At 38.5% G+C, this 27,661-nt stretch overlaps 1 protein-coding gene across 13 annotated transcripts in view; it reads left to right on the plus strand.

Annotated features, from left to right (window-relative positions):
• Positions 1-27,661, plus strand: part of LOC143360357 (uncharacterized) — a 349,079-nt gene that overhangs the window by 303,835 nt on the left and 17,583 nt on the right. For 12 of the 13 annotated variants that reach the window (XM_076799116.1, XM_076799112.1, XM_076799113.1 and 9 more), the window contains one exon: positions 27,554-27,630. The exons of the other annotated variant lie outside the window; for it this stretch is intronic. In XM_076799116.1, the coding sequence (XP_076655231.1) occupies positions 27,554-27,630 (77 nt within the window). The remainder of the gene's footprint in view (positions 1-27,553; positions 27,631-27,661) is intronic. 13 annotated transcript variants of the gene reach the window in all.

Below are 27,661 nucleotides of genomic sequence, written 5' to 3' on the forward strand. Positions count from 1 at the left end.
AACACGCCTCCTTACATTTGTATTTAAAGGAAAAATATAAACTAGTTTACAATGTTCATCATATTTCTAAATTTACCAAACTTTGATACGTCAAGAGCTTTAGTTAAGATATCAGCCATATTATTCTCCGTTTCTACTTTCACAATATCTATTAATTTTTTCATATACCCATCATTAACAAAATGGTAATGCACCTCGATGTGCTTAGAATTTTTTGTAAAATTTCCCTTTTTTTGCTATAAGTAGAGCACCTACATTATCTTCATATATCGGAGTCGGTTTCTTTAGGCTTATTTTTAAAGGTTTTCAATATTTCCTTAATTGCGTTAATTTCTGTTACTGCTTCAGATAACGCCACGTACTCTGCAAATGTGGAAGATTTAGTTACAATATTCTGTTTCTTAGATCTCCAATATATTACGTTTCCAAATAAACGAATAATAAACCCGGTTGTAGATTTTCTATCGACCACATCACCAGCCCAGTCTGCATCTACAAAGCTATCAATTATTTCTGCATTGGGTTTATTACTATATTTTAATTTCAAATTCTTTGTTTGATATAAATATTTTAGTACCCTTAACGCATATTTGTAGTGAGTTTCATCATAACTCATCTGAAATCTACTCAGATAGTTAACACTAAATGAGATATCTGGTCGAGTCCCCGAGCTAATGTATAACAATGCTCCTATCAAGTTTCGGTATGCAATATCGGAATTTATTACATTCGCTGGTATTAATTTTAATTTAGCTTCCATGGGTGTATTGTAAAGCTTAGAATATTCTATTCTATATTTCCTAGCCAGTGATTCTATATAATTTTTCTGACTCAAACTTAATATACTCTTATTTTCTATAGTCTCACGATGAACTTCTATTCCAATATAATTACTAATTGCACCTAGATCCTTCATTCTGAATCTCTCGGATAGTTTTGTTTTAACATTATTTATCATTTGTCTGTTTCTACTACACACTAACAAATCATCTACATAGATCAAGATGAATATAGCTTCCTTCCCTTCAAATTTAAAATACAGACAATAATCACACTTACTCTTACAAAAACCTAAGTCTGTTATAAAATTATCAAAACACTCATACCATAAACGCGGACTTTCCTTTAGACCGTACAGAGCTTTACATAATCTAAGTACCTTACCGTCACCCATTCTAAAACCTGCTGGTTGTCTGACATATACCTCTGACGTCACTCTTCCGTTCAAAAACGCTGTCTCCACGTCCATTTGGTCTATTCCTAAATTTTCTTTACAACAATAAGCTAGTAACACCTTGAGAGTCTGCATCTTTACCACCGGGGAATAAGTATCGTTCACTTCTTCTTTCTGTTGAAATCCCCTAACAACTAACCGTGCTTTGTAAATGTTATTCGGTTTCTTCGTATATATCCATTTAACATCCAGGATGTCCTTATTCGGTGTCTCCACTAGTTTCCAAGTTCCATTTTCTTTTATGCTTTCCATCTCTTTCTTCATTGCTGCTTTCCAGTTATCTGCTTCGTTACATGACATCGCCTCCTCAAATGTACTCGGTACATTTGCATTACAATAATTTGCATAAATATACTCTTCGTTGTATCTAGCTGGCAGTTTGCGTGTTCTTGTGGATCTTCTCACTTCAGGTTCTTCCCTCTCACTTTCTACTTGATCATCTTCCTTTATTTCAGGGTTTTCATCTTCTTTGATTTCAGTGTCTTCTAATCTATTGGTATCACTTTCTTCCTCCTCATCCTCATTCTCATTAAAACAGATATATTTTACGTCCTCCTCTTTGATGTCAACGTGTCGAGCTACCATCACTCGATTGTTTATTAGGACTCTATATCCCACATCTGTGTAACCCAATAAAACACCTCTTTTTGCCTTTTTATCCCATTTGGATATTCTTTTTTCCTCTGGTATTCGCACATATACTTTACTTCCATATATCCTCAGATTTTTTACATCGGGTCTCTTCCTGAAAACAATTCATATGGCGTTTTTCTCTCTTCAGTATTTGCTAACGACCTGTTCTTCAGATATGCTGCTGTTTTTATACATTCCGGCCAAAAACTTCTGTTAACCTTTGCTTCTGCCAATAGACACCTGGCCATATCCATTATTGTTCGATTGAACCTTTCTGCTACTCCATTTAATTCATGCACATATGGTGGACATGCATTTATCTGAATTCCCTTGCTTCTTGTGAACTGATAAATTCTAGAGTTTAGATATTCTTTTCCATTGTCACATCTAATTTTCTTAACTTTCTTCCCTGTTATATTTTCTACTTCATTTATATATTCACAGAGACAATCATAAACTTCTTCTTTAGACCTAATACAGTATACTTTAGACAATCTGCTATAGTCATCGATAACAGACATAAAATATTTCTCACCTCTACTGCCAACTGTTCTGTGGGGACCATTGACATCTGTATGGATGATCTCTAAAACTTCCTTTGCTCGAGCCCTGTTGTTCTTGAAAGGCACATTGTGCATCTTGTTTTCAATACAGAGAGCACATTTGTAATACTCTCTTTCTATTTCCTTGGGTATACCATCCAACAATTCTTCTTTGCACAGGGTGTCCAAATAATGAAAATTAATGTGTCCCAGAATGCGATGCCATTTTTCTTTTAAACTGATTTTGCGTTCCACATCGTTAGTAGTTACATTCGCACATATTCCACTCTCCTCAGTATTAATATAACTTCTCATTTTTAGTAAATTGCCTACCTTATTAGCTATAGCAATCACTTCATTGTACTTGTTGTATATTCGCGTACAATTTCCTACTGACACAATTTTATTATTGTCTGTTATCTTGGTGTAACTAATTAAATTCACTTCCATGTCTTCAACATAAAAAACATTTTTCAACATCACTTCTGATTTCCCTGGAATGTTTTGAAATAATGCTCTAATATCACCAACTTTTGTCGCTAACAACTTGCGACCATCTCCTACTTTGACACATACTGGTTTCTTTAATGTTACGCTCTTGTGAAATATCTTGTCACTATTAACAATGTGGTTAGTACACCCGCTGTCCAATAACCACACTATTTCACCTTCGTTTAGTTGCGTATTAATGTCCATTTTTGATTCTGATATCATTGCACTGAAACAATTTCCTTCTTTGGTTTCCCTATCGGACCCATTTCTATTCCATCGTATCCCTTGATGATAATTAGCTCTATTTCCATACTGACGCCCTCTACTAGTTTGAAATCTACCTCTACCACGAGGATACTGTCCACCTCTTTGATATTCGCTATTCATGTTTCCTAGTCGACATTGACTTTTTACATGTCCAATTCTACCACAGTTATAACATTTTATAGGATATTTTCTTTCTGTTGACGCTGACCCTATAGCAGCAAATGCATGTGTTTTTGAAGGTACTTCTTCAATCGTTTCCCCTTCAATATTTCCTTCCATTGTCTTTATCTTTATTTTTCCTTTTAAATACTCCACCGTTCTTTCAACTTCAGATAGTACATCAACCAAATCTCCTATATAACTATATGATCTCGGTAGGGCTTTGATCATATAATTTAATTTCTCTTGTTCTGACACTTTTGCACCAGACGCCTTCAGATCGTTCACTGCTTTTTCAAACGCATCGAAAAAGGTCGTAACATCCCTATAATTCTGAAGCTTTATATTCTCCAGGCTACTTCTACATATAATTTGCAGTGCTGTCGATTCTTTTAGGTACATCTTATCAAACTTTTTAATAATTTCATAAGCTGTATCCAACTCACTGATATATTCCAGTTGTCTATTTGTTATTGCACTATAGATATAGTTAACTGCCTTTATGTCCATTTCTTGCCATTCCTCTTGCCCATCCAGTTGTGTTCTCTCTCGCGATACAGCACATTTGCATTTCTTAAATTCCAAGAACTTCAGCATTCGTCTCTTCCAATTGCAATATTCAGATCCATCAAATATGGGTATTTTAATATCTTCGTTCTTCATCATTTTTCCTTTGTTCTCTTTCCACGTGCTTGAATTTTCTTTTTCAGTTCTTTTCTCTTTACCTCTTTCCGGATTACTGAACATATAAACCACGGACTGCTACCATGTGGGAAAAATAACTATCAAGTCTTCACTTATTAATAAACAACCTTTAATATTTTTGTTCTAAATAATCTTTGGTCTCGCATTCACGCCTTGTAACAATCTGCCATATACCAAAAAACTCATCTTGTACAAGTTCGGTTTCACACACAATACTTTCCTCACTCACCAAAGTCCGCCACCTTCAGACCGCCAAATACAAATGTATTATACACACTCTCCAACAGGATGAATGTGTATGATGTTGCAGTCATTCGACCTACAATTTTTTCAACGCATCCGATGCCCTCACTGGTCATACAACCCCAAACCATGATATGGCCTCCTCCAAATTTCAGTGTTGGATGAACGTGATGCGACCGTACTTATTCTTTATTTCCTCGCCATGTCCATTCGCGTCCATCGCACCCAAAACGATTAATTTTCGTCTCGTCTGATCATATTACTCGTGCCCAATCGAGATCTGTATAATTTTTATATTTCTCGGCAAACTGCAGTCGAAGCTTCTTGTGCCGCTTTGTAAGAAGAGGTTTCTTTATTTTTGCACGTCCTCTTAAATTCACTTCTCGCAGTGCATTACGCACTGTTTCAGCGCTTACGTTAATATTATGGTGTCTGACTAAATTTTTTTGCATCTGTACAGCATTATCAACGCTACCATTACGGATTTATCGTATGATTAATCGCTTTGTGGTAGTGGATAACTTTGATTTTCGTCCTGCTTTATTTTTTAGTATGTTTTCTTTTGAAGTTTTACGTACTGAAGACACAGTACCAACAGAGCACAGTACCTTCTTAGAAATCTCGCGATGAGAAAGCCCAGATATTAATAGTTTTTTAATTTCTGATATTTTACTTGCCTTTATTGGTCTCATTATGAAATATGACTAAAAATATTTTTTGTATTAATTATTTCATCACAAACGTATTCTCGAATGTTTAAATATAACGTTATGAATCACCAGTAATTATATTTGTGCTACGGAATGCCAAAAATATAAGAATTTTTCACAATTGAACTTAACACAAATAATTGATCAAATAATGTACAGAATATACAAATTCGTAATACACGTCCGCTTTGTACGATTACAGGGCTTAAAATGTCGTGAAGTATCGACGCAATGTTTACATTTTTCGTATATATATCAACAGTCTTAACCAAGATTCTGAGAAAGGTGTACTGTGACTTCTTTTCGTTTTGTTCGAACATTTGATCAATTGTTTGAGTCACTGTATATAACGGTTTATTAATAATAATACGTGATACAAAAGTAATACATGTTCAGGCACGCGACAACGCACGAGAGGCACACAATTGTTCTGGTGGAGAGCGACGCGACGCTCATGCGCACATTCCTACTCGCACGCACTCTTCTGCGCATGCTCACCGGCGCACGATACGGGATGTGTGACAAACTTCCATCAGTCGCTATATCCAATAAATATACATTTATCAGATCTCGGATCAAATTTGCCACTGTTTGTACGAGCTCTCATAGTATATCCAACTAGACCAAACTCCTTGAAATGCATCGTATATGGCAACTTTATTATACCATAATTCGAATGGTATTTTTCCATTTAAACTTGCAGGGCATCGGTTTCTAATGTAGTTAGCCGTAGCAATCGCTTCCGCCCAAAATGTTGGAGGTTGGTTGGATTGCATTAGCAGGCATCTACCCATCTCTACCAATGTCCTATTCTTCCTTTCACTTACGCCGTTCTGCTGTGGGCAATATGGCGTCGTGATTCTTCGTTGGATACCATTCCTTCTTAAATATTCGTTAAATTCATTATTGAGATATTCTCTTCCGTTGTCACTCTGTAAATACTTGATTCTTTTGCCTGTTAAATTTTCGGCCTTTGCCTTGAAATCCTTAAATTTTTGAAATACTTCGCTTTTATGCCTTGTGAAGAAAACCTCAGTACATCTCGAATAATCATCGGTAAACGTCAAGAAATATTTTGATTTTCCTAGAGATTCGACTCTCATTGGACACACACGTCAGAGTGAATAATTTCCAATAATTTGGTCGAACTGCTAGATTTCTTAGGAAAAGGTATATTGGTTAGCTTACCTCTCTTTCTAGTTCCTCAGATTCGGTATTATTCCTCGGTATTATTCTAATACATCTTTTGAGTTTAAGTGTCCCAGTTTCTGATGCCATATTTCCATATCGCTACATTGGTTGCGAATCTGATGTACCTCTTCCTTATTATTACTTATTACATAGTATAGATCACCAATCCGCTGCGCCTCCAGCATCACGTGTCCATTTTGATTTAGTATTAATGCCTTGTCTTTTTGAAATAGTACCCCTAAATTTTTATTTGTTATCATTCCTACTGATAGCAGGTTCATACTCAACTGCGGTGCACATAAAACATCATCAAGATTAGCATTGTTAATACCACCATGTCTGTGCGTTATCTTTATCTGAACCATTCATCTGGCGGTTACACCGACCGAATCTTCGTTAGCTAACTTTAGATTCTCTGATTTGCAGCCAAGTATATTTGTTAAGTGATCTGGATTATTGCACAAATGGCTTGTACTTCCACTATCCAGACACCACCACGAGTCTCTTCTGCTACTTACATTGTTAGCCATCGTTAACATAGCTATGTCATTATTGTGTCTGATTCGCATAAACTTATTTTTGGTTCTGCATTCAAATGATTTGTGGCCCATCTTATTGCACTTATAGCATTTGGGTTTATTTTGGCTATAATGACTAGAGGTATTTTGATTACTGTGGTACGATGGTTTTGGCTTACCTTGATACCCTGCTTGTTGATTTCTTACTGTCTTACTGGTAATTGCATTTGCATTAGGTACTTCAGAACTCGAAGGATTTTCCTTACGTGCATCACCCTCTTCAATTATTTTACTCTTCAGCATGTCTGGTGCTGGAAGCTGGTCTCTTTATTCAATCGCACATCTAAAGTTGTCATAAATTTTTGGCAGGCTATACAGCAATATTATAGCCAGTAAATCATCGTTAATCTGAGTATCCAAATCATCCAGCTTGTCGACTATGTCGAAAAATTGCCGTAAATGTAGCCTCACATCACCATTTTCGTCCATTTTTGTCGTTATTAATTGTTTTAACAACATGGCCTTCATAGCAGGTCCTCTTGATTGATAAATTTCTTTAATTCTATCCCAGGTTTGGCGCGACGTTTCACAATTCTTCACCAGATTTACATGCGAAGCAGCAATGGCCAATTCTATCTCTGTCCTCGCATCTTCATCTTTCTCTATCCATTCCTGAATAGCGTTATTTTCGGCACCTGGTTCTGGTTTAACTATGGATCCGTCTACGTATTTCCATAGCTTTTTCTTTCTGAGAATAGCTCTCATATGTATGACCCACGATTTATAATTATCTCTCGCTAAACGTTCAATTCTACACTCTGCACCACGAGAGAACCGTACCGTTTCGCGCAGGTCGACTCGTCGCGGAAGGCGCTTTTTTTTCGTGGGAAAATGTCTTTACGCATACCCCGGCCCCCTGGGGGGAGCCGGGGTTATGTGGGACTACCCTTGGGGAAAATCCCCAGAGGCTACCCACTAAAAACCCACGCCCACCTATGCTAAAGGGGAGGTGCCTGGATCACGCGAGTACTCAACAGGACACCTCCCAGCTAGCATCACACCCCGGGGAAGGGGTTAGCCTCCCCCATTGCCTACGCTATAAGACCCCGTGCGGAGGGACCCGCCCGGTGTCCCCATCCCTGGAGCCTTCGGATTGGGCTTCCCGAGCCCCAGCTCGGTCCACCCACAGCTCCCGGAGTCTTCCGAACCAGCCCGGGTCGCGGAAGGCGCTGCGAACCTCCTAACTCCCACTCCACCATCCACTCCCCATTGTGACTTTCATATACGCGGTGTTCCTTAATGAAACGGATTAGCATGGAAGTATAGGGTATAGGAAATCGTGACCATTTGCATATATAATGAAATATAAATTTAATCTAATTAAATATTTGAAATTTTATTTGATTGCAAACATAATACATAATCTGTACATTATGTACAGATATTATTATTTACATTCACATATATTTACTATTTACAAAAGACTAGACTATTTACAAAAAAACTTACAACTATTTACAGACTATTTACAACAAGAAACTTATATATGACTCACACCGATGTCCGAGTCATCAGACGAGTTCGACCACTCGGGGCTTCCCTCTAACACCGAATCAGTTACGTGATCGAGTTCATAGAGCCTCCTTTCCTCCTTCAGCGTGTGGGAGATGAAATTTTGCCAATTTTGGGGGGACACATTTTCTACGGCTGCATCTACAAATTGGCGGACATCTGCCAATTTGTAAGATGTATTTCGCGCCTTTATAAAATCTTTCATTTGTGCCCATGCCAGCTCTATGGGATTAAATTCGCAGTGGTAAGGGGGAAGGCGTAGGGCGGTACGTCCATTCTCTTTTGCAAACTCGTCAACGATATAATTGTTACTCGGTTCTTTATGCTTTTGAACAAGTTCCATTAACCGAATCTTGACGTACCGTGGATTCACCGTTTTCCCCTTACCCTCCAGGTACGCGACGATATCGCCCCTTTTCCAGCTCAATGTAGGATATTTCTCCTTCTTGATGTTTTTTTTTCGCCTCGAAGCAAAGGAGGGCCCCTGGTACAAACCCGTCTGCTGACCCGATGTGAGTAATAATAAGTCTTCCCTTTTCCCGAGGGAGCAGGTATGCTCGTCGTCAATCCCCTTTCTTCCGCGTTCCTCCGGCAGGTAACGCTGGTGTCCACCCACAGCCTGGCCTTGCAATCACCGGCGTTTACCCACGTCTCGTCCAAGTAATATATTGCTCGCCCTTCCGAACGGAAATCTTGGACTCGTTCGATGTACCTACAAAGTAGTAAAAATTTTTAATCTTTTAAAATTAAAAAAATTTTTTTTTTAATTTTTGTAAGAAACGAGGATAGAAACTGAGTTTTCGGGAAAAAACATTTTTGAATGTAGATTGTTACTTACCGTTGCCGCCAGGAGATAATATGGGGTTGGTCAATAAGGGCGGTGTTGCGTTTCCTGACTATAAATTTAAATTCCATTCGATGTAAGAGTCGATTCAGAGACGTTTCACTGAACGATGGCAGATTCTCATCGTTATTTATGGCGGCCAATATTTTCTTCAAATTTGGAATTTCCCTATTCAGCCAGAATTCGTGGATTTTTCTGCGTATTGTCACTATATCGGCTTCAGATGTCTTTTCGAGAATATTCAATCGCCGCTTTTTTTGGTTTGGCGATGTAACTTTCCCTGTAGCTTTATACTCCGCCAGGGTTTTGCATATGGTCTCCCGTCCAATTCCCGTCTTCTCCGCAAGCTTCAGAACCAGCGGCTTATATTTAATTTCCGGGTTTTCCTCTTTCATCGTTTTAAATAGATTTATGATCATCAGCTTTTGAGCGGATCGGACAAACTAGAAACAGAGAAAAGTTTACGAGAGTACATTACAAAAACTATGATTTTTGAAAAAAGAAACAAGCTTACAGTAGAGAAATGCATGATAAATAATTATGTATAATGTAAGCTTACCTTTCCTCTCGGATTTTTCTTCATTGGAGATTTAAGTGATGGTCCAGAAACTTGATCTTCCATTTCAAAAACACTGCTATTTAAAAATGCTACTCAACACTGTATGAACACCCGGTATGGCTACGAATGGCGTCACTTCAGTGCCACTGCGCGCATGCGCTGTGCATTGGGAAGGCACCAAGCAGGGCGAAGATGCGCAGCGACGGACGAAAATCGGTTCTCTCGCGGTACGGTTCTCTCGTGGTGCAGAGTGTATACTCACTGGAAGCCATCCCGCCAATTCACAACGTGCATGTGGATATTCTAACCTCAAACTTGAAATCAGTAACTGTTCTATTAAAGTTTTCGTAGTTATGGGCCCATAACCTGTTACGGTTTGGGATGTAGGCCAATTGAATTCACGATATAGTATAGAAGTAAATAATACATAACACTTTATTATAAATTACTATAGATACAATAACCCATCAGGGTTCGCACATGGCAACATTCTCGACTAACGCCATGAGACTTCGCTTGTCTCTCGCGCTTGGTGGCCGTATCCCCACCTTGCCGCAATCCGGCGGTACGCAGTGCCGTATGCACAGGGACTCACACGGGAGACATTGTAACCCTCAACAAAATCTTTTTCGTGGTCTTCCTGGGGGAACGATGACGGAGCTGACTGGTTCTAAACAAACTTCTTCATCTAACCATTGGGCATATTTAGTTTTCCAATAGTTTGAAGGTTCTGGCATTGAGTCCAATTGTTTACCCCGATCCTTGATGCTTCGTTAGGAATCGGGTAGGAAGGGGTGGATCAGCTCGGTGGTGGAGAAAGTTTGAATGGGTGAAAATAAAACACTGCTTTAATCGGGGAAGCCGGGTTTCTGCGACGTCCAAGAATTATTTTAATTTCCACTTACTCGGGTACAAGAACTGGAATTGACACTTCGTTTCGTCGGAATGTCTCGCGGTGATCGTTTCAGAAGCACGATTCGCTATTCTACTTTTTGAAAATCAACCCGGATCGTTAGGAGAGTCACGACAGACAGACTCGGCTCGGAGTCCTCGCGGAATACGTGGGTATCCCTACCATCCTGTCCTACTTAGGAACTCGTTATAACTCTTTCAAATCGAACGCAAACGGTAACGGCAATAACGTACGTACAATCGCGTCAAACAAACGTTTCAAAACTATTGTGAAATTATATACATATTTTTTTACAGTTCCACTTGAAAAATTTTTACCTCCTGTACTTTTTAGCTTATTCTCTAAATAGTTAACGAGTATATGACAAAAGTTCTTACAAAAAAAATCTTACAAAAGAAACGAAGACCATGTATATCAAGATGTCCCGAAGTAGAAATAATAATATGAGTCACTAAATTGAAATAAATTTGTAGTTTTATATTTACCTTCAACTGTGGAATTCATATTATTATGAATATAAAAGTATTTATAAGGCCAGATAACCAGAACACACGTTTTCAGATACATTATTTCGCGACAAGCGATCGAGTAACGTTTAACAATTATGCGTTGCGATCCGATATTTGCGTTCGTCATTTGTTTCATTGTTAATGAAACTAATACCAGAGGTCACTTTGTGTCTCTGTGGGATATATAGTACATAAAAAATTCACTGATACGTGTTATTTGTTACCTTTATTTTTGAACATTTTCCTCCTGATTCATCGATTGGGACCACTGTGCGTTGGTTCCTTCTGGATCCAACACAGGTACTCTCCGAAGCAACCATGTCCGGAGAGCACCTGCGTCAGACGGCAGGTAAGCCGTCTCCGCCTCCTGCACCATTCTCCCAGATTGAGCAGGAGGGTATTGTATCTAACACCTACAGTTCAGCCAATCCTGACCATAATGACCGTCCTCGGTCATCGATGCGTCTTAACGAACTTTACGCAAGATAACAGAGCACGAAAAACGTAAAATTGAAACTAGAATATAACGAAATATAATCATACATAAGGTAGAATAATACAGAGTAATTAAACAATATACAGCCGACGTAAATATAACGCAATATAATACAATACAAACTTATTTTCTACTCGATATCGTTCTCGTTTTCGATTCTCGACCTGATCCAAAATTTTATCTGATCGGGGCCAACAACTCCCGTAAATGGCCACGACACGTGGTGCCCTTCTATATCTGTTTTATCATACGCATCGCTGTTTAATATTTTTTTCACCACGTACGGGCCTTTGCAATGCTATTACTCTGTTATACCGCTCAATCTGGCCATTCGCACGTGGGGTTCCTATCGCAATCAGTACCTGTTCTATCGTGTTGTTTGCTAAAAATTCTTTAAATAAATTTGAGGTAAATGACGTACCTCGGTCAGTAATTAGCCGTCTCGATTTACTATACACTCCAGGATATTCCGCTAAGTTTTTTTCACTACTTCTTCCGATTTCGTTGTTACGTGTCCCGAAGGAACCAGCCCCGGCCGAGGCAAGAAGACGCCGACACCGGAAGGAAGGGCCGTCGAGGCGCGATTCGGCACGCCCCGACTCCCCCCCCCCCCACACCACGAATCCCCCTCCCCTTATAGGGGACGGACGGACCGACACGCCTTCCCCCCACATCGAGATTTATCCCGGGGGGTGTCGTCCGAACACGGGGGGAGCTACGCTCCCCCCGGGGGCCGAGGTCAGCTCACACCCCGTGCCTCCGAATCCACCGCCCCCTGGTGGGGGCACAGCGCGATGCGGGGAATCGCCCCGTGCCAACCCCTCTCCGCCTCCCTCTCCTGAGGGTACCAATTGGTGCGGGGTTGTACCTCGCGCCCTCCTACCCATCGGCCACCACCGAGTGGGCGGCACACGCGGGCGCAGGGGGCGTCCCCGCGCCCACACGCTTCTCGCCGAGCCCGGGTCTCTCTCCCGGGTCCGCTCGGCGGCCTCCTTCTGCGTCATCATAACCTGCGGCTCTCAGGACACGGCGCTGCTCGGCCCAGGCCGGGCATTCCTCCAACAAAGACATGGCATACTGCTTCTGCAGTGCCTGCATATGGAAGCGACAAATTACAACCTCGTCTGACCTATTCGATTGCCCCCAATTTGGAAATCGCGGTAGTTCGAAGAGCGACGTGAAGGACTCGACCGTGCAGGCATGCAAATCCGAGGTTTGAGCAAAACCACGGACTTGAACGCGCAATCGAGAGCCGAATACAAGGTACTTGAAGTGACCACGTGACAACACCCACTGAGCATATCTGCCACAATTTCTACGTTAGCGATCAATGTTTAGCCGTGCCATCACTAGCACACACTTCCGATTTTTGAAGTACTCGTATTGACCTAAAGGTGTTATGAACAACGCACACTTTACCGACGTTTCAGCGACTTTCACGTGGTGGAATCCGTTTTTAAGATCTAATTTTGTGTAATATTTGTTGTCTCTTAATTGGTCCAAACAATCGTCTATTAATGGTATCGGAAAGTTATCTCTGATTGTATGTTTATTTAATTTCCGATAATCGACAAGCGAATTTCTTCGTTCTTTTTCCTTATCAAGACAATCGAGCTAGCATAAGGGGAATTGCTGGGCCTAATGGCGTCCTCTCTTAACAAGTCGTCAAGGATTATTCGTTGTTATTAATCGGATGCTCGGTTTTTAACTAAATGACGGCTTCAATAGCGTTCGGGCGTTGCTCATTGTTGCCGTCCTGAACATCGTTGCAAAAATAAATTTCTTTGAGTTTTCTTCCTATGCTAACATCTAATTCTAGATCAACGTTTAATTGGTGATTCGTGGAAATTGGGTTTTCGACATAATCAATTTGTAAAGTTTGTTTCACAAAATTTTTCGTGTCCGAGTCCTGGCGCTCGTTTTTCTTCACTTTGATTTCCGAAGAACTTCTCAACTTTATCTGTATGGCGACCGAATAAAATCTCTGCCTAATAATGCAAAGTGCGACACAGTTGTATCCGGTACGACAAAAAATGTAATTGATACGCGCGCGCCGTTTACACAAATTTCGGTTGTAATTGCGCCTACGACATTAACAGGTGAATAATTTACGCCGTAAAATGTATTATTTTCCGGTCGCTCGAAATAAAAACTACACAGTAACTTGAGTCGATCATTGCCCCGATGGATACGTAGTGTTAGGAACTGGTGACTGGGTGAAAATAAGGAGATAGTAGTCCGGAGAATTTGAGGTTATGAAGGTCTTTGTTTCCTCGTGTTGTACTACGTTCTAGTATGTTTGCTTCCGCGCGATCTTCCTTTTTCACTATCGTACGCCAGATGGCGCCGCCGTCCGCCGGTCTATAGGGTTCCGACTATGGGGTTCCCATGGTGGGAATGGATACCCGTAGGGTGATAGTAGTCTCCTGGATAAAAGATTCACTAGAAGGTTCGTCTACCTCTAGCGGATACTGAGCCATGGGGTGAAGGAGCCATGAGGTCACCAGTGTAAGACGATGAGGAGAGCCTACACACTCTCAAGTATTGAAGGATATGAAGTAACTCATCATTGCACGACGAGCACAATACTTTATTACGGACACGTGGTTACAATATGGATGCGAGCAGCGTAGGAGCGCTGCTGCTAAACACAACTGTCCCAAACGGGAGTCACGCGAGAAGAGAGCGAGCTAGGTTCGGCGTGCTGATCGCAACCGCCGATCCCCCACTCTCACTCATCGGGGAGTGGGAGGACCAAGTCCCCACAGGTCGAACCAATCCACAACACGTAGGATGTCGCTCCTTCGCTATTCTGGGCTGTGTGTGTGTCGTCGACGCAGGAGCCTCTTACTGCCGTCGTAACTGTGCTGGTGATGTCTGCTGCGGACAATCCTTTACCTGGTGTGACTTTTTCCCGCATCTGAAAGAGGAACCCCATTCATGCCTTGGTTTCGTGCAGTCCTTCTTCCAATGCCTTGGTTCGTTGTATTGTACGCTCGGCGAGAGTTGGCACAGAATTTCATCAGTGGGGTGCAGGGGGAACGGCGAGTCCCCACTCTTGACGCAAAGCTGCGGATCCCACTCTTACGCTTTACTCCCGGCGGGGGCATAAACTATGGGGGGCACATGATATTCTCTGATTCTCACTAACCGTGAAGACTGGAGTCTTAAATTTAATAAAAAAAGTCATAAATTTCAAGCGTGGGTTGATGGATCCCTGCTGTGCGTGCAAGAAAAATAGGTTTCCATGGACCTGTTTTCCGTGCACGCACAATAGAGTTACGCCAATGTTCTGAGCTCAGCGTTGCGTCGCCACGCGACATCGCTCTGTTGAAGTCACACTCAATACGCTCGTTTGCTGTCTTCGTTGAGCGATTCGGCCAATCGCGGAAGACGTGTAGCGCGTAGTGGGAGCACCACGTGGTACCTACAAGTTTCTCGTGCCAACTCTCGCCGAGCGTATAATAGTTGAAACACCTCACGACCTTTTCCTACGCGTGGCGGTCGAGGCCGTCCGAATCCCTTGTCGTCACTATGCTCCCCAGTACCGGCCATTTCGGATCTTTGGACTCCCGGTTCGCTCCTTAACGATAATTTTCGAAAAGTATCGAGTCGGTCGTCTGCCGTGTCCAAACGCTGCATGCGTGCCTGGTCTCTAAGTTCAACGATCACCAGATCTACCAATTCTCCCGAATCCACCAAATTTTTGTTCGCCAACGTAATTTTGTCATGGCAGTAGTCTGGAAATGATTCATTCGTTTGCCACCCCGCTCTCCGTAGACGCCCCGGAAACGAGCCAGCCGAATTGAGAGGAGGAGTAATTGAGCAGCTGATCCAGCCTTCACGGCTCGTCCGTGAGGGGGGGGGGGAGTACATGGCACCCCCCCCCCCATAGCGGCGGTGTTTCTGATTTCGATTCCGTCGCACGCAATCGAAACCAGTAAGTCAATCTTGATGCTAACATGTAAAAATGTTTATATCTCAGAAACAGCAGACTTTTCGACCCATGTTTACTATGGTAATTTTACTCGGTACAGTGTGTCCTATGTACCATACTGAATGGTTTTTTTTAAACACCGTATATATTGTATATTTGTACTTTCATTTTTTAGGTGTCGTATTTCCCTACTTTTCGTAGCTACTCGGCAATTTAAGAGAGCGATTTTAAGATGCTTCTAGAAATAAAGGAAGTACATGTTATAAAAGTGTTAAGAGCTGTGCATTATGGGAGCCACTATAGTGTTTCTATACAAGATGGAAGAAGAATCATGGTGGGAACACATGGTTTATTTTCTCGCAAAATAGTCAGCTGTTATTGTAGAATACATATTTTTCGTACGAGATTTGTTTTGGGTCAAAAGTGATTTTGAGAATTTATCATATGTGTATGCATGTACGGCGTTCTCTAAACTGCAGAACTTGTTTTCTCTAAATTCGAGAAAGGAAGTGATATTAATTCACATGATAACAGGAAATTTATATTCACTATTTTTGTTTATTATTAATGAAAATTTATGAATACAAAATTGTAACGGACGAAATTAAATTGTCAGTGTCCGTGAGCGATTAAACTTCTATTTTTGACTGTACGCAGAGGTTTACTTGATAAGTTGTCAAGACCAATAATATCTTAAAAGCTAAGCCGTCGATAAAAATGTATTCTGCAATTTTCACTTACTTTTATCATTAAAGCAAGATATCCATTTATAGTTGTACATCATAAAGCAGTTGAACACTGTGTTTATTCTCCTTGACTCAGTTGCTACCACAAAATGTGTTGTTTCAAATACTCGTTGACATTTGTCAGATACTCTTTGGATACAATTTTGTACTTGTCGACCATCTTCATTCGCTTCTTAACGCTAACACGATGTCATATTCTTTTGCGTAGTATTGTTAGATGATTCTTTTCGTTAGTTATTTGTGAACGACATTAATCGAAGTTCTGTAGATTGTACACATACACAAAGTCCTGGAAGCTGTGAAGAAGTATTACAGGGATTCCGCAAAAGTTACGCAAAATTCAAAATTCTTTTAACATGATGCTATTACGTAACAAGCTTCAAGTATTGCCTACTGGATTTGCCTTTACAAGTTATAAGAAAGATATTTATCGCACAGTTTGTTGGAATACAAAATATTTTGACTGCAAAATAATTTCAAAATTTCATGTATATAAAATCTTGAAGCTTGTTACTTCATACTCAACAAATTTAAAACATACACTTTACAAATATTATGCTTGTTTATGTATAAAATATAACTCGTCTAAATGAAGAAAAGATTTTTCATTTATATTTCATCTAAGAACAATATACAGTCTAGTGTACAAAATTGAACATTAAACGAATTTTATCGGAATGGCTTTAACATCAGAAATATCTTTAGTAGTCAATTATGCCTCTATGAAGCATGGTATTTTTTATGAGTATTAATCATTGATAAAATTTTCAAAATTTTACTAATATCTTTGTACATTGATAAAAGTACAATAGTGAGTTCTCTTATGTGAGTACTTTCTTGCATATTCGAACCAATAATATGGGCATTCTATGCGATGCTAAATTTATTCTTTCTTTTATCGACATTGTCGCGGGATACAATATTCCCTCGCTATAAACAGAACGCTTGAGACCGGTAATACTATTACAGAGGGCAATAGCACTAATCACGAGTGCGTTTCATTCCATCGCTGGTGTTTTGTTCTTCCTCGTAGAAAATTCCCTTATGAATAACCAATTCCATACTAAACGTGTCCCGACTATAATAGATTATTCAAATATATCCTTCGGCTAATTCTTAATATTACCAACTTAGAATTTTAACGTTGATTTAATTTAAACTCTGACTTTGAAAAAATGAGCGGCAACGAGCCGTGCAAAAGTCACGAAGTATAAAACCACAATAAAATGCCAATATCATTCGATTATCGCTTTGTTTGCATCGTTGTATAGGGATTCAATGATAAGGATCCAATATACTGTGATCTGTCGCCTAAGGGATGTGATTATTTTCCTTTTGCGATCCGCGAGTCCAGACCCAGTAAGCAAAATTATCGATCATGTCCTAATATATATATTAATTATTATTTATTATATATAATTAATAAAAATAAAATAATAAATACAATACATATATATATATAATAATATATAATAATAATAATATATATGTATATATATATAAAGATATATATATTTATATATTGCGTATAAACCACACAAAACTAACTTTACGAAACATTTAATCAAATTTTGGTACATCACTTTCGTAATAATATTTAAATGAAAACTTTGAAAAGAATTAATCAAAACTTGAAATTGTTTTGTTTTTCAAAATTTTAAGTTCAGATTCCTAATCAGAGTTACCGAAAACATTCATATATATTTTCATTCCTGTCATATACCCATCTGCAATATTGGAACACGAGAAATATGGGAATACTAATTTTCAAAGGAGTCCAATAATTTTTTGTGTTACATATGCGTCATATTGAATTCGCCGTTTTGTTTTTTGTAATTTTGACATCAGATTCATATTCAACGGCGCGAGAAATACGGGAATACTAATTTTCAAGAGAGTCCAATAATTTTTTGGGTTACGTATGCGCCATATTGTTTTTTGTAATTTCGACATAAAATTCATAATCGGTGATCCGAGAAACCCCAGAGTATCGATTTTGAATTAAATTGGAGTAATCATTCCTGTTTTGGCCACGTTTTGGCGATTTCCGACCACCGTGCATCGTGTCGTCTGATACTAGAACCCCTGAACCGCGTTTACTCCCCTCTACACCCCAGGAGATGCTTATGCTAGAATAAAGACGAAGAATTCTCACCGAGAACGCCGAACGCCGTGGGCGTGGCGTCACGAAGGGGGAAAACCATTATAAACTTTGTATTATTTAAAAAACTATTTCATCGATGTTTTTTCTGTCGATGTTGAGTGGAAAACTAGAACTTTTCGGAGTTCTTCGTGACAAAATAGGTGCGGAATGCGTTGTTACGATATTCAAACGTTGTAACAAACAAAATAACAATTTATTACTATGAAAACAAAAAAAAAAACAATATATATCTTACAATCGGTACGGTGGAACAATGTTGCAATTTTAGGACAAACGCTGTCGACCCTTACTTCAGAATGTCTAAAGAATATCCAGCAATTTCATGAACCCAAAATAATAAATAGTTCAATAAATAGTTTTGAGGCTCCGCGAATTAAAAAACGATATTTCAAAGAGAAAGAATTGTAAAATACGGCCATATTTTAAAGAAATTTTGTTACATTTGAACCGGTGGTAAAATTTGCAAAACGAAGATATTTCTAATATTTTTGCATTAAAAAATGACATTCGCGTATAAAATGATAAATTGTATAGTACGTATAACCTGATCCTTATACTCCATTCGTGAAACTTCTACAGACACATGCGATTGCGTCCGTCCGCTGTACGCGTGCGTTCGGATGAACTTTTATGGTGGCCACAGGTCACTTTTTTCCTCTTCTATCCTTTAGTACGTCGTTTGACTGTCAAACAAAAACTTTGTACGTAGAGAAATCAAAATCAGTTTGTACTGACGAAAAATGAATCGTAAATTACTACTTGCGCTCTTACTTGAAGAAGAAGAAAAAGAAAAGGATGAAGTGATTTTTTTAAGAATTTTGATGAAAAAAAAACGAAGACAAATGAAAAATATATACAAAAAACGAAATTAAGAGAGTTATTGCAATACATTAATTCAAAACCATTTACTGCATGATTCAGGGAATTTTTTCGATTAAGTAAAGAACAAGTGGATTTTGTTTTGAACCTTGTTGGCAAGAATGATTATTGAAGAAACAGAAATGTTTCTATAGTTTGAATATTTCTCCATAAGAAAATTACATTTGCTTGCAAAATGATGAATTCTTCTAAAAGAACAATCTTTGGCAACGATGATTAAAAACACAAAAATGGTTTTGTCCTTAATGATAACCGTAACCGGAATTGCTTTGTAAACGTAGTTTTTCTAAAAACTCATGTTCATCAGTTTGTTCGTGCAGCCGTTGTAATTTAATGAAAAAATGTTAACTCTTTATTTTACACGTCTGTAAAACCAACAATTTTCAAGATTTCGAAAAATCCTTTGAGATACGTTCATATATTACCAAAGATTACAACATATCCAAATTTGAATAAAATCCGAAACAGTACTCCGAAAAGTGTACGATTTTACGTAGAAACACAACGCATCTTGCGTCTGAGCTGCTTCTGAAGCAGTCCTATCTGAAAGTTCAGGTATAAACGCATAAGTGTGCATCCGAACGCCTGTAGGGACTCGTCCGGCGCGCGCGTTTGTGTTTTCCCGATACTCTTTCTTCTTTCTTCTCAAGTGAAAAAAGAAGGAACGACGTACGAGATCGCATCGGACGCGTGCGATCAGTCGTATAACTGGAAGTTACGACGAATGGAGTTTGGATCGCAAAACACAGCGTGTGGACCAGAGTGGAGACATCGCGCGGGTTTTTTTGCGCATGCGCGTCCAATCCAGTAACGTATTTGTATTGTGGCGAAAGACGAAAGTTGTAGGGCTACTATTATTGGCGGGAAAATGCCGGAAGAGTTCAAGACGAGACAACGAGACAACGGTGCTACGAATTTTTCGTAAGTTACTATTAATATTTGATTGTCATACACATGTTATACATTCATTTTTTGAAATCAAACCATAACAAATTTTGCGAAATTATGGGGGGTGACCGAGGTAACCCATTTTAGCCAATCTTTTACTTTACTAACGCTAAAATCGTCGCGCATGCAGGAAAAAACTCGCACGATATCACCACTGTGGTCTGGTGATGGGCACTTACTTACGACTGACTATATAGTTGGGACATACTATCGACTATTTAAACGATAGCTTTTAGTCGACTGAATTGCTTTACTGGTTATGTTCTCGATGTTCGACGACATTGATAAAAAGATTTTGTATATTTATTATTACCTGGTTAATTTTTATTTAGTTATTATTTAGTATTGTTAGGTTCCCAAAATTTAAGATATTTCATGTTATTTTATATCTAAAAATTTTTCGTAGTAGAGATTAGTAGTAAAATTGAATTAAGGTAAAAATTCCAAAATTAATTAATCTAACGTAATCGAAAATCTAAATCTAATTGTAAATCGACATGGATAAGGGACCCAATTACTTTGTCTATATTAATTATACTTATTTTTAAAGCATAATAAATATTAAAAACAGATATATAACATATACAAGGTGTCCCAAATGTGTTGTATTTCCTTGAAATGGGTGATTCCTAAGATCATTTGGAATTACTTTTTCCTTTACGACAATGTTCTCCGTGGCTTTGTTAAGGAGTTATCAACGAAAAATACGGACCAATCAGAGTGCGGCTATAGATGACGGATTCCGACCCAGCCAATGCCAACGTCAGGCTCAGCACGGGTGGCTGTAGCCGCGCTCTGATTGGTCTGTACTTTTCGTTAATAACTCCTTAACAAAGCCGCGGAGAACAATTTCGCAAAGGAAAATGTTTTTTCAAATCACCTCAGAAATCACCCCTTTGAAGGGAATGCAACATTTTTGGGATACCCTATGTAGCTCCACCCGCTTTTCCACTGTAAAAATCAGTCGATAATTCAGTCAGAGAGGAAATCTCTCGTTTAGTAAAACAGTCGATTGAAAATAGTAACCCCCACCACTACAGAATTCAGAAAAACAGTAGCCTGAAAATATTAACCCCCACCACTGCAAAATTCAGTCGATAGTTCAGTAAAACCAGTTGACTGAAAATAGTAATAGCTACTGTCGCCTTAGTCGATAGTTTTTAGTCGATAGTGCCCATCACTACTCTGGTCTGGACACGCCTAGGAAAACCCACGTTTACACTACTCGGCGACCGAGGTAGCTCGAACTTTTCGGCCCCTCGCGGGGTTCATATACCTCCAGTGGAGGGGATACGCGAACTGTCTGAGATTTGTGTAGCTCCGTTTGGCTTACAAGCAGACATCGTGACCTTCGGGACACCGATGGCGTTAAAACTTCCCATACGTATAGATCTCGTTCTCCTACTTATGAATATATACCATTGTAGGGGCAGAAATTCAATAGTTTTCGAGCTATTGACCATCAAAGTTTCATTGTTTCAGTGAAATACAATATACTTTCCATGTTACAACAAGGGTCAACGCACAGTGGTTCGAAACCGTGAAAACACGAACCAAAGTCGAATGTTCGACGTCGTTGACATTTTTTGAAATTTTAACTTTAAATTCTTACATGTCTGAAGTAAGTTTTGACATGCATGTGGGTGACTATAAGTCACTTAGAATTTTTATTCAGAGCGTTGAAAAGAGTGAAAAAAAAAACGATTATATGTTCAGCTGAAATTGGCGTAGTTGGCCTCATTATATTTTTTGATTGATTGGAAATAGTTTAAATCTACTCACGTAGTGTCAACGAGCAACCTTTTAGCTACACGTATATAAAAGATGAAAGCAATAACAATAATTTTAACCCTTTAAACAATATCCTTTCCTGAATCCCTTTTTTTCTGTTTTATAAGATTTAACTGGACCTACGAAATTTAAACTACGGAATTTACGCGAAGTCACGATATATCCGCTTGCATCTACGAAAGTTAGAAGTTATAGTTACTGAAGCGTCCGAAATATCGCAAGTCCGTATGTCGAACTTCGCGGGGTCGTAAATCCCGTTTCGCTTGCTCGCGACGATACTCGGGCCCTTGACGATGTTACGAAGTAGCAACGCCTAGTTGAAATGAATTCAACGTTTTGGAATAACAAAAACTTCAATATATTTAAAACTTAACTGTGTTCAAGTTTTTAGGTTCGAGTCGAGATAGATAGACGTGTTCGATGCGAGCGATTTTTGTGTTCTGCTTTTCGGTGTCGTGTCGTGTATAATGTAAACTCTGATCTTCTTCTATTGGCTGTTTTTAACTGTATGGGGTGACTAAAGGATTCCTAATTGGTGAGTGGGTGGTGCAGTTTGGTCGTCGGAGTAGAGATGCGCTTTGGTGAAACTGTGTTTAGATTGTATAATGAATTGGGTGCGAAGGATATGGTTTGAAAGGATTGCCCTGTCAATGGGCTCGCTCGCGGAGGTCTCGCAGTGGTGTCCGATGACACCCAATAATTTTGGGTCCGTCGCATCGCGTCGAGTGTCACGTTCGGTCTACTTGAGACCGAACAGTTACTATACTGAAATCTGCGGCGCGCCGCGTGAAGTGAAGAACCTGTGGGTCATGCCAAATTGATCACTTTTTGACGTCATCGTCGGCGATTTTGTTCTAAATGAAATATGTTGTAGTCCACATGAAATTAGGGGGGGGGGTGCTTTAAGTCATCATTTTGCGGGTTTAGAATTTATTTAGAAATTACATTTTGGTGAAAACGGGCTTTACTTACGAACTGTTCGTCCGATTGAACTACATTTTTTTGCTTTATTCAGAAAGGATTGGGCTATTATAAAATAATTTTTTAATAATGTATACACGTGTGCATAAGAACAAACTTTCTCCTTTAAAGTTCTCTACACATAAAGGCCAAGTGGAGTAAGATTTCGTATTTTAGCTTATAACTTTTTAATAAAGCGTTAAACAATGTCTATATAACATTTTTTTATTGTTTAGGACAATAGAATATACTTACAAAGTTTGGCACTTTAAAACCTGGGTTACCCTCTATAAAAGTAGTTTATAGTAGTTGTTATTTATCGTAATAAAAAGATGCAGTAAATTCTCTATGTAAGTCCCTAAAAGTAAATATCAGCGTACACATACACGTATACATTGCAACAATTATCATGCCGTGATTGCTACAACTTCGTAATATTTTTGTGTCGGAAAATAATACCCTTCGTATTAAAATTCAAATTAATTATTTTGATATGTTAACATATTTTAACAATATGTACAAAACATAATTTTTGAAACTATACTTGTGTTCCATTTCGATAGAGTCCGCTATCATACCAGAGCATTTTCTACAGAGTCGGTAATTCAGAACCGTATACAGAAAAATGCATTGCATTCAATGTCTGTACTAATCAAGGGCCCGGTCTTCGTAGATTCGTGATAAGGTAGAGTGACTACATTACCGTCAACAAATGGTTTTACGTGCCTCAAGTTTTCGTCCTTACATGAGAATATTTTTCGCTGGGAAAGGGCTCATTCGAAAGAGGAAGGTTCAATCTAGCGCGGGCTGGTCATGAGCTGACGAGATTATGTAGATATTTGGTAATATAAGCGTTAGAAGTAGGCCACAAATTGACGATGTGTATGCCGTGAAATCCAAGCATTTTTATAGCATTTGATGAGTTTTCTGGATGAAATCGAGAGCAGGGCGCGCTAGAAAATATCTCCAGCTACAAATTGAGCTATATTTTGTCTTGATTCTCTGCCAAATAAAGCCAAAAACTTGAAGCACGTTTCTGGCGTCAGGATTCATAATATCGATAATACAGAGCAAAAAATGTGACAAGTTTAGTCACAAACTTAAGACCCGTCGGATCAAGACCAAGATCAGTGGCTGAAGGCTGTAAACGGAAATTATATAGCAGTTACCAACCTGGTGGCTCTGCAAAGGTCACGTGACTATCCTTGACTCTTAAGTTTGTGTTAGGGAGGTTCTTGGAATTATCTACTTATTGGTTGTTTGTATCCAGATTACAATGCAGCGATCGAATGATATTGGCATGTATCGTGCTTTCGTGTGGTATAAAATGGAAATCTCAATGCTTCATAATTGTTGAACGGATCGTTGTCGCTAATTTTTTCAAAGTCGGGGACACTAAAAACAATCACCTTGACAAGGTATATCAAGGTCAAGGTCAAAGTTTGATGTCGACATATCAAATATGCCCTTTCCCTTCAATTGTGACGAAGAGAAAAGATTTTACTTATAACTTGAATATCAGTGTTCAAAGTTTCTACAATGGCGAAACAATAAATCAGTAATATTTTCTATCTAAAAAATATTTTTTATTTGAATGATAAATTGAATGATAATATTTTATCAATGAGCATCCAATTGCAGCCTTAAAAGTAATAACCGCCTATAAACATCAGATTACAACGCGTAACTTTTTATCATTTTTTTTAAAGTGATAATCTGGGAAAAATGGTAGCATGCGTTACTCAACATAATTTATTAATTCATAATTTTTTGTTGTTGTTAGTATTGACCAATTTATTGAAAAATATGTAGTCGATATCCATTGGTTTTGAAATACTGTTCAATAATTACTGGTGGTAAAGTGTTAATAATGATCATCTAAGAAATGATAATGAGCTAGTAAATCTTTTGTATTAACTTCATCCTGCGACATATCTGTTAGAATTTAATTTTAGATTGCGAGATTTTGAAATGTCTCAAAAGTATAAGATGCGAAACCACATCATCATATTCAACAAAATTAGTTTAAAAATATGTTTTGGGTACTCGAAATCCTAGAGTATTGATATTTTTTTGAGTTTTTCACATTTTCAAGTTTTCGCACACTCCTAATATACAGAATGTCTTCAGTATTATGGCACAAGTGATTGGGTGATGATTCTACATGCAAAAATAAGTAGAAAAAAAAAACATTTTTATGGGTTCATTTTCCTGTGAGGCGTTTTGGAGTTTCAAAAAAATATGTTATCGATTCGGTTTATTAAACAGGTCGCGGCAAAAATTCTCGAAATTTTTTAGAAATCACATTCAAATCACTGATAAATCAATAACACTTATCAGACTGGTAATTCGAATCACTGACAAATGAATAACATTTATTAGACTAGTAACAACAACATTTAACAAAAAAGTTAAAACAGGTACTTCAAAATTTCCTCATTTTACTTCAATACATTCACGAAGGCGTTTCGATTTATTCGTTATTAATCGAAATAACTTTTGCCCAACTTTCTGCACCGCGCCGCAGCCGCTGCTACCCGTCAATGAGTACCACTGACCGAACCTCGTTACATGCGTACCTATTTCGCCTTCTATCTCGAAAACGAAAAATGTTTTTCAAACCCTAAAAGCCGATTCTGAAAGGTGGAAGTCTGGGCTATCGCGCGATGTGATCACGCACAAAAGGATTTTTGGGGTCTCGGAAAAAATTTGTTTATCATTTTATTATTGTTTTCTACCATACCAACATAACACTGTGTACCTTACCAGCATTTCCGTACCAAATTCAACATGTTTTTGTATCGAACCAATCAACGGATCGTGTCTCTTTTATTGTCTGGACACATTTCCAAGCGATATCTACCGCCATGCTCAACCATGCACATAAAACAATAAAAATTAAACACAATCATACCAAAATCTAACCTAGACTTTTTTTCCATGAAGGTAATCTATTTGGGAGGTAAATCTACAATCAAAATTTTTTACACATGTTTAAATGTTTATAATATTATTTAAAAAACCGTCAGATTTGGAAAAGTCTGAAAAATTTTTCTACGTAAGAATCATTCGTCTAGCTTTTTTGATTGAAGCAGAAAAAATTCTGAAAGTTGAATTTTTAACTTTTTTTTTCATAATCGAATTCCTTAAAAACTGAGGCTGATAACTACAAGTGGCTTTCGGATTCGTGTTCGGCACACGAAAGTCTATAAGGACGTATATAAATGATCTCTGTGAAAAAAAAGTTTTATTTTGTTGATCAGTGTTACCTTATTTCCACAGTGTCCATATTTGAAAATCTAGCTGAGCGAAATCTTCTTATTTATATGAAAGTGAACTCCTATTAAATGAACGAAAAGTCAGAGCATATTCGCCAGATGAGGGGAGGGAGCACGGATTGAGGGGAAAAAGTTACCCTCTTTCTGCCAGTACCGGGTTAGTCACGTAACATTGTGACACAGGCACAACAGAGACGGAACACGTCACGTGACCGGGCCGCGGCGAAGCAGGGGGGTGGCGCTATAGAAGGGGAAATTAGAGTGAGGGAACAAGTCTTCATCTGGCGACTATGGGTGGAGACATGTGGACTCCTATTATATGAACTACCTGATTATACGAACCAACTTATTTCCCGTCAGGTTCATATAAATGAAGTTCTATTGTACATTTTATTTACCTTGCATAAGGTTTTGAACAACCAAGATATTATAATCACTGAAACCGTAAAGTAAATCATAGCTCAAAGGGTTAATAAGGATAAGAGTGTTGCTTACTGAAAACTATTTCGTAAAACTGATTTTTCTTGAAAACAACACTTTAGACAGAGAGTGTTTTGGTTTTTCGACTTATTTTTGCATACAATCGAAGACACCCTGTATATACCCATTATTTATTAAAGCTCTTGAAAGTCCGTTAAAAATAAAGGTCTTTTTAATTATTTTTTTATAAATTCTAAGTGGGATTTAATAAACTAATCATTTATCGACTGATTCAAAGTTGAATTAAGGAGAAATTGGTTCCTCATTGATTAAAATACGTAAGAATTCGTTTCGGTGATCCTTTATTCCAAATTAACTCCTTAACATTTCCTAATTTCTCTAAACACGTATGGAAGACCTTGAAAAATCCAATATAAATGACATCATCTTCAATACCATTCATATGGAAGGAGGTACTATCAAATAAGACACCCTATATAGTGGAGATGATGAAGCGATTATAAAGAGGTCGACAAAGCGCTATTGTAGGGAGAGAATACTGTATTCAATCACAAGGTGGGATCGATCGATTGCATTTTTCACAATCTAGTGAGCCCTACAGACGAATTCTAGAAATAGAAATAGAAATAGAAATAGACGATATAATTAGTTTGTCGTGCGAGAAATAAAACAAGAGAGAAAGATACTTCTGCGTGTCCGCTTATGTACACGGAAAAGATGTGCTTTTCTTTTATGACACGAACATCTGTGCTTCTTGTAAGAAAAGGCATTATTTATAATAAAGACTGGTGGTAACGACTACTGTTACAATGTCCTAACTAGGTGAGGCTGTGGTTAGCGATGGCCCTGCAAAGAGCTGGGCCATTGGGAGTGCCGGAAGTGCCCCCTCGTCCTCCAGGGTAAGACCCTTCCGACAATTATTTTTACGTG

Source organism: Halictus rubicundus, chromosome 13 (genome assembly GCF_050948215.1).
Source record: "Halictus rubicundus isolate RS-2024b chromosome 13, iyHalRubi1_principal, whole genome shotgun sequence".
NCBI classification, from domain to species: domain Eukaryota; kingdom Metazoa; phylum Arthropoda; class Insecta; order Hymenoptera; family Halictidae; genus Halictus; species Halictus rubicundus.